Source organism: Oncorhynchus keta, chromosome 30 (assembly GCF_023373465.1).
Source record: "Oncorhynchus keta strain PuntledgeMale-10-30-2019 chromosome 30, Oket_V2, whole genome shotgun sequence".
In the NCBI taxonomy this organism is placed as follows: Eukaryota; Metazoa; Chordata; class Actinopteri; order Salmoniformes; family Salmonidae; genus Oncorhynchus; species Oncorhynchus keta.
The window spans coordinates 42,717,752-42,726,220 of NC_068450.1; the positions used below are offsets into that span (position 1 = coordinate 42,717,752).

An 8,469-nucleotide genomic window follows, 5' to 3' on the forward strand; every position below is an offset into this window, starting at 1 on the left:
CCGGTTGTGATAAAACAAAGGTGTGTTTGTATTATTGTCTCAGCCTTGTAATTCATATGACTTGCGACTGCGGTATGAGAGGTTTGTAAAGCAAACAACGCAATTATTAAAAAAATGCATGTGATTGGGTGTGTAGAGTCAGTTTAAACAACTTTATCAGTGGTGCTTTACAAACAGTAATATTTCCCCCTTATGATAACTATCCTTCTAACGACTGTAAGCTACGTGAGCACACCCCATACAACGAATTCTATTGGGATCCTGGAGACTATGGGTGTGTCCCATTGTCAACCGCTCTCCAAATTCGGGACAAACAACCTGCTGCTAGATCATGCATGGCCAACAGGAGTCGTAACATTTGTGTCAAAACAGTTGCATCTGGTGTGGTATCTACACACTTGCCTCAGTTCAAAACGTTTCAAACTAGATATGTCCAGATATGTATTGATAAGACAGCAACATTTGCTCGAGCGTCTGTTAACTACGCGGAACGAGCGTCTGTTAACTACGCGGAACTAAAGAGCATTGTGCTGCATGTTTCAAGGGGGACCTGTTTACAGTCCCACGGACAAAATCATTTCCCGTTTCTTAACTCACGGAGAAACAACGCTGTGTGGCCTAATCAGTAGATTAGGTAGCTAGTCTTGTTTATTCTTCGCCTTCATATCGAATTTAGGCTGTTCGTATTAGTGGACATAAGACGAAAACTATGCCTCTGTCCGATCAAGAACAGAGAGGCTCCAGGAGACGACGACGGAGCCGATCTGGCAGCGGCAGTCGATCTCGCGACTCCAGTCCAGTCTTTGGGCCCATGCCCAAGGCCCCCAGATATGAAGAAGACCATAAACCTCCCCGAATGTCCGAGAGAGAAAGAGAAATGAGAGAGAGAAATGCCAAAAGGTTTCGTACGGAAAACCCCCGCAGTCGTTCTAGATCTCGAGAGAGGTACAGTAACCACAGCTGGTCCGATCAGCGCGGTGGCGGCGCTGGTAGATACGGAGGTGGTGGTGGCAGGAATGATTACTACGAACGGGATGATGCTCAACGCCAGAGACAAGACGCCTTCATCTCCAGGTAGGTAAATGGAGTTGGCGCGCACAAGTTAATTAGTTACAACCTGGTCTCAGCTGTTTATATCCGTGCAAATGCAACGCTTGACCCACACTAGTTGGTAAACGGCAAATTGTTTCAAGGGTTTGTGAAATCCTGTTTAAAATGAGCCAAATCAGAGATGACCTCCTGGGCCGCAGATTGTTGGCTTTTGTTCCAGTCCAAGCTGCCAATACACCTGACTCAACTAATCACAGTCTTGATCGTTTGATTCAGGTGTGTGAACTCTGGACGAATTGGAGTCCAGGCTATTGGAACTTGTGCATCTAGCCTGGGACAAAGATTGTCTATTGTTTTGATAAAATATTCGATTAGTTTAGTCACATGCACAGGGTCGCAGATGTAATTGCAGGGCACAGTGAAATTCTTAAGCTATTGGAGCGACCGCTCTAACAATGATGGGAGGAGGCAAGATTTATTTCTGTGTTATATTGGCAATCACACAATTTAATGTGCATCCTGAAACCTACTATGCGGGAAGGAAACAGGATTCCAAAAAATGGCACAAGAAAAACAACCAATAAACTAAATCAAACTTTTCTGTTAAAAAAATTGAACAGATCCGATACCTACACAGGCTCAAGGGGAACCTGGGAGGGTGGGGTCTTCCGGCGCCAGTACCCCTTGCAAAGTCTGAAGATGTAAAATCCTTAAATCCCCAAAACAATTCTGCAGCAGCCACAATAATGTCCAGCTTCTTAGACTTCTTTGAGACTTGTGCTGTACAGTTTATAACTGTGGCAATGAACACTACAAATTCTGCCTTTTTTATTCAAAAAATGAACACACGGTATCTTTTGACTGGCAGCAAACATTTACCATAGGCTGTGTTGCGTCCACTACCATATCTTCACTAGCATCACTTGTTTTCTTAATTATTTTAAGCTCCTCCGCATTACGAGATTCGGTTGACTGCTCAAATGTTTGCCACCTCAATCTCCTTCACCCTTTCAGGGCACTCCAGGAACTAGGGATCATGATCCCCCCCACCCCACAATTGCAACACTGTCGTCATTCTACACACCGTTCTTCAATATACTCTGTCTGCACACACTTGAAACATGGCCAAATCCTTTACAATTCTTACACTGTAATGGTTTGGGGACGAAAGCTATTACAGCGTATCTTACATAACTAAGCTTCACATGCGTAGGTATTTGTTCTTTATCAAAAAACAACAGGAGCGACAGACTTTCTTATTTTTCTCCATTCACCCAGCGGGTCAGACGCTTGGCACCAACCACACCAGGAATCAGGAATGCTCTTCAGGTATTCAACCTGAACATCTGTCGTCACCCATGAGATGACTCCTTTGACGGGTGCTCTACTCCAAAGTTCAAAACACAACTTCTGTTGTTCGGATTCTTTTGATGCTCACTGCAATCTTCCTCTGTTCTTCAAAAATATAATTATTTGAAATAAGACCACTCCTGGTCACTCTGACAGACTCTACTTTTCCCAGCGCATACTTCACCATTTAACACCTTAAACGTGTTTCCCACATGCATCCTTACTCAACAAACGCATCCCAACAAGTGATTCATTATCATTCATACACGTATCTTCCACTCCAATTTTAAACAATTTACTTTTTGTTCCAGTTTTCGCTATTAAAGTTGTCCATTCAGAACATTAGTCTTTACCAACATTTGCTCGACTCAAACTCAACATCCATTTCGCCATCTTTTTCCTGAACCGGAACCGTAGTCCCAGGAGGCGAGATCAGGTGGGACCGTTCTAGCCAATGAGAGGGCAGATAGTGTGATCAACAGGCTATACAGAGAGAGGAATCATCTTTGCAGTGCATTTTCTTCTTCCTTAGCTGATTGCACCCAACTCATAGCAATCCCCACCCAGTTGACTACTTTAAATGGTGGAAGCCGTCAATGGCAATGTCCATGCTAAAGCTGGTTATATCCCTGATGAATCCTATCTATCTCTTTGACAACAGGCAGAACTCTAATATAAAGTTGTTTAGGGGTAAGTTGCGAAGTGCCACGAGTCCACTTATATCAGTACATTCGTAACAACCCAACCATTATGACCCTTCTATCAGATTAAATAAGCCTCACACAGCAAATGAGCAATTACATGTTTTGTTGACTAAATTCGACCTCGTTACAAAATGTCCTCACTTCGTGGGCTTGTTTTTGTGGACAGATTTTGGGCGGTGAGAACTTCTCGGTTCGCCTCTTCCTCTGCCAAGGACTACAATTGGTCATCAGTCAATTGGTCACAAGGTTTAATGTATTTCTTGTATATTTCTAATGATATGAATTTTATTCCAGGCGGCTACAAGAGAGGGAGAGAATTGGTGAACTCGGATCACCTGAAGTCTGGGGCTATTCACCAAGAGTAATGGCACCAGAGTAAGTAATTATGCATCTGATCTGACTAATCAAGTATAAGAGTTCAAAGAGTTGGGCTATACACACCAACTACCAAATTATCTACATTTAGATAATTTTGTGTCCTTTTTCAATAAGCTCTGATGAACATACCCCAGTTGAAGAGGATGTGAAAAACAGCAGCTCAGATTCAAGCTCATCCGGTGAGTATGCTGAATTAGCTTTTATAATAATCCTTCTATAAAAGTCTGTTCTCAGTTAGCCTACATCTGACTGAATGACATGCATTGACTAGTCAAGAACAAAGTGTAACCTGGGCATACTATATTATGTAGTAAGTCAAATGTATGTTCTGATTACACCCTTGAATTGGCGAGAGATCAAGACAGATGCACTATAATTCATAGATGATAAGAAGAAGAAAAAGAAGAAGAAGAAATCCAAAAAGAAGAAGAACAAGAAACACTCCAATGACAGCGAGTCAGAGTCGGACTCTGGTGGTGAGAAATGTTTCACCTTAAAAATTTAAAAAAATTCAAGTGCAGAGGCTGCTTGTCCAGCTAAGTTTATTTCACCCTCTAATTTAGTTATCTTTCAGATGAGGAAGTGAAAAAGAAGAAAAAGAAGAAGAGCAAAAAGTAAGTTCACTCATATCTACAGTCGTGGCCAAAAGTTTTGAGAATGACACAAATATTAATTTTCACATAGTCTGCTGCCTCAGTTTGTATGATGGCAATTTGCATATACTCCAGAATGTTATGAAGAGTGATTAGATTAATTGCAATTAATTGCAAAGTCCCTCTTTGCCATGCAAATGAACTGTTCCCCCAAAAAAAACATTTCCACTGCATTTCAGCCCTGCCACAAAAGGACCAGCTGACATCATGTCAGTGATTCTCTCGTTAACACAGGAGTGAGTGTTGACGAGGACAAGGCTGGAGATCACTCTGTCATGCTGATTGAGTTCGAATAACAGACTGGAAGCTTCAAAAGGAAGGTGGTTCTTGGAATCATTGTTCTTCCTCTGTCAACCATGCAAGGAAACGCATGCAGTCATCATTGCTTTGCACAAAAAGGGCTTCACAGGCAAGGATATTGCTGCCAGTAAGGTTGCACCTAAATCAACCATTTATCGGATCATCAAGAACTTCAAGGAGAGCAGTTCAAATGTTGTGAAAAAGGCTTCAGGGCACCTAAAGTCCAGCAAGCGCCAGGACCGTCTCCTAAAGTTGATTCAGCTGCGGGACTGGGAACCACCAGTACAGAGCTTGCTCAGGAATGGCAGCAGGCAGGTGTGAGTGCATCTGTACGCACAGTGAGGTGAAGGAGGATGGCCTGGTGTCAAGAAGGGCAGCAAAGAAGCCACCTCTCTCCAGGAAAAACATCCGGGACAGACATTCTGCAAAATGTACATGGATTGGACTGCTAAGGACTGGGGTAAAGTCATTTTCTCTGATGAATCCTCTTTCCGATTGTTTGGGGCATCCGGGAAAAAGCTTGTCCAGAGAAGACAAGATGAGCGCTACCATCAGACCTGTGTCATGCCAACAGTAAAGCATCCTTTGCTTCTCAGCCAAGGGAGTGGGCTCACTCACAATTTTGCCTAAAAACAGAGCCATGAATAAAGAATCGTACCAACATATCCTCCGAGAGCAAATTTAATATTTGTGTCATTCTCAAATTTTGGCCACGACTGTAGTTAACTGTCCATAACAAATACATGACATACCTATACACAACCAGTGTTTTCCTCAACCGTGTTTTGGCTTCTCCTCACAGGTCAAAGAAGTCCAAGAAGAGGAAGGCGAAGAAGAACCGCAAGCAGTCAGCGAGCGACTCCAGCAGCGACGGGTCGGAGGAGGACGCCAACGGGGATCTGTGGGTGGAAAGGACCTGCATCGACGAACACATGGTGGGCCCTGAGGCCCCACTCACTCACCTGTCCCAGGATGACAAGCCTCTCGAGTGAGTATCTCTTTTTACATAGAAGGATCTTTCTTACATTCAAGAATTTGACCCGTTTTAGCGGGTCGCTTGGTAAATACAACTTGCTTCCACATTTTGTCAGGATATTACCACACTATATTCAGCTTTTAAAATTCCGCTTTATTCTTTTATTTTTTATTATCAATGAATGGCCAAATGATTTTACATACCTTTTCCCATTAGTTTTGGTCATGCACTGCTGCCGGGTGAGGGTGCCGCTATGGCAGAGTACGTGAAAGCAGGCAAGCGTATCCCAAGAAGAGGTGAAATTGGGTTGACCAGCAACGAAATCGCAACCTTTGAGATGTCAGGCTTTGTGATGAGCGGTAGCAGGTACATTAGTACTCTTCTGTTTACATCTTGACATTTCAAATGTTTCATCGTATTTCACACATTTGGTTGACGGCTTTGTAACGCTCATTGCAATATTGTAACCCCCAGACATCGTCGTATGGAGGCTGTGCGTCTGAGAAAGGAAAACCAGATCTATAGTGCTGATGAAAAGAGAGCTCTGGCATCTTTCAACCAGGAGGAAAGGAGAAAGAGGGAGAGCAAAATCCTCTCCAGCTTCAGAGAAATGGTGTACAGGAAAACTAAAGGCAAAGAGGAGAAATGAACCATTTTGTTTCTCTCCTTTCAGAACTTTCAGCTTTGGAGACCATTTTTTACAAACATTATCTTTCGTTGTTTAGTTTCCCATCGTTTCATGATTTGATAATGTAATTTTTTTCCCCTCTTTGTATTGTGAACTAGGCCTATATTTTAAGCATCTGACACAGTGGACTATTTTGTTTATGTAGAAAGTTGTCAGAAAACAAATATTGGAAAGGGCTTGTTTTCCTGGGGTCACAAAGCAAACACAAGAATGGACCAGGAAGCTATACTTAGCCTAATACAAAATGTCTCTATACACTATTACAATATTGTGCATCCCAACATAAATCAAATCCATCCCTGAACCTTCTACCTATTAATGTAACTTTTAATGTTGGAAAAGTGCCTGTAAAATCACAAGTTACGTGTTCAGGATTAATAAATCATTTTAAAAAATAGTGGGGTTGTATGCTTTATTTAATAGGTAAATTTAGATGTTTAAAATTAGGTTTGATTGTCTCTGGGAAATGCATTTTAGATATTGGTTATTCTACCTTGACTTTATATCGTTCACCTTTTTATTATTCTAAACCTTGATGCCAAGAAGCTGATGCCAGGGAGATGTGCATTTATTTAACTGGCACTGGCTTCAGTCAATACAAAGTCTCTGACTGGAAGAATTGTAATTCTTTGGCACGATGTGCTTTAGGAAGCGGAAGGAGATTGGGGTCAATATAGCAATGAGGGTTTGTTTAAATGCAAGCTTCCAACCCGCTCGTCTTGGTATCCCACTGTTTCGTTAGCTGCAGCCCAACTGCTGGCAAAGGCCTAGCACTGAAAACCAAGCCATTCCTCTTGTAAACAACATTCAAATGTCTGGTGGTAGGAGACCAGTTCATTGTTTTACCCTATTAAACAAATCTGTTTTGCTATATTTCTACAGAAGTGCATTTCTGTACATAAGACACTGATGGTATGGCATTTTTTTTGTTCTGGGAGTCATACTGAGATCATGGGTCTCTTACAGATGAGCCTTGAATTACAGAAAATACACAAAGTATAAATAGAAAATGCAAGCAGAAAGAAAAACATTGCCATAAAAAACAAGCACATTCATCAGTAAGGTCCTCAATCAGCTCTGAATTGCCCTAGAGACGTACCATAACATCCGATTTCAAATGAAATTTTATTTGTCACATACACACGGTTAGCAGATGTTAATGCGAGTGTAGCGAAATGCTTGTGCTTCTAGTTCCGACAATGCAGTAATAACCAACAAGTAATCTAACTAACAATTCCAAAACTACTGTCTTATACACAGTGTAAGGGGATAAAGAATATGTACATAAAGATATAAGGACATTTTGAACATTGTTCCACAAATAAGGTGCAATAACTAAAAGCTGATTTACCTAACTCAGATACCAAAGGAATTTCCAGAGTGAGCCATCCCTGAGACCGGGTGTGGTAACATATGTCTAAAGTTTAGTAATGATAGGTACAGCGGGACTTTTTGTAAAAGGGCTTTATGAATGAAAACATAGTGATGTATCAACCTATGTGACTTCAAAGAGGGACAACCAACTTTATGGTAGAGCATGCAGTGATGAGTACTAAAACGGACTATAATGAAGTGGCAGCCATAGTCTAGGACAGATAGGAACGTCAACGGAATAATCGTCTTTCTACTATTTAGCGAGAGGCATGACCTATTTCTATCGAAGTAGCCCATTTTTATTCTCAGCTTCTTACCTCATGAATATGCTTTTAAAAGGCAGCTTTTCCTCAATCCAGATGCCCAGATATTTGTAAGCAGGGACATAATCAATAGGGACACAATCCAAAGTAATCCATATTCCTACATTTTCAGAGTTAATTTTGTGCGCTCTAGAGAACAACATATACTTAATTTTACCTGCATGCAATACTCATTTCAGGTCAAAAAAGTTATGTAATACAATGAAGGCAGATTGTAGTTCGGATACAGCCTGATCTACCGTGGGGACAATAGCATACACAACAGTATCCTTGGCATACAAGTGCTAGTTACATTTATTTTACAGACAAGTCGATATTGTTCATGTAAACAGTAAAAAGTACAGGCCCCAGAATCGACCCCTGCGGGACACCTTTCATAATATCCAGGGAACCTGATTTAACACCATCAGTAGATACACATTGAGTTCTATCTGTCAAGTAATTTTTAAACCAGTTACATGCAGCCTGGTCTAGGCCAATTGAAGAAAGCCTCTGAATTAGCAGAGAGTGATCAACAGTATCAAAGGCCTTTGACAGGTCAATGAAGAGGGCAGCACTATGTTGCTTTTTATCCATACAGTTAAGTACATCATTTCTAATTAGGGACACAGCAGAGATAGTGCTGTGACCTGGTCTAAAACCCGAATGATGTACATTTAGAATAAATAAGATA

The 8,469-nt window shown here is 41.4% G+C and overlaps 1 protein-coding gene across 1 annotated transcript; it reads left to right on the forward strand.

The window, feature by feature from the left end:
• The first annotated feature begins 511 nt into the window (after positions 1–511).
• On the forward strand, positions 512–6,970 carry LOC118363635 (NF-kappa-B-activating protein-like). The gene is made up of 8 exons (XM_035744696.2): positions 512–1,074; positions 3,399–3,479; positions 3,597–3,661; positions 3,866–3,958; positions 4,057–4,096; positions 5,238–5,423; positions 5,628–5,777; positions 5,886–6,970. The coding sequence occupies exons 1-8, from the start codon at positions 710–712 to the stop codon at positions 6,058–6,060; spliced, it is 1,155 nt and encodes a 384-aa protein (XP_035600589.1). The 5' UTR covers positions 512–709; the 3' UTR covers positions 6,061–6,970.
• The last annotated feature ends 1,499 nt before the right edge of the window (positions 6,971–8,469 follow it).

Coding starts and splice junctions, on each gene's coding strand:
- LOC118363635 (XM_035744696.2), top strand. CDS start 710: ATGCCTCTGTCCGATCAAGAACAGAGAGGCTCCAGGAGACGACGACGG. Junction 3,480..3,596: donor CCAAGAGTAATGGCACCAGA/GTAAGTAATTAT, acceptor TTTTTCAATAAG/CTCTGATGAACATACCCCAG. Junction 4,097..5,237: donor AAAAAGAAGAAGAGCAAAAA/GTAAGTTCACTC, acceptor TTCTCCTCACAG/GTCAAAGAAGTCCAAGAAGA.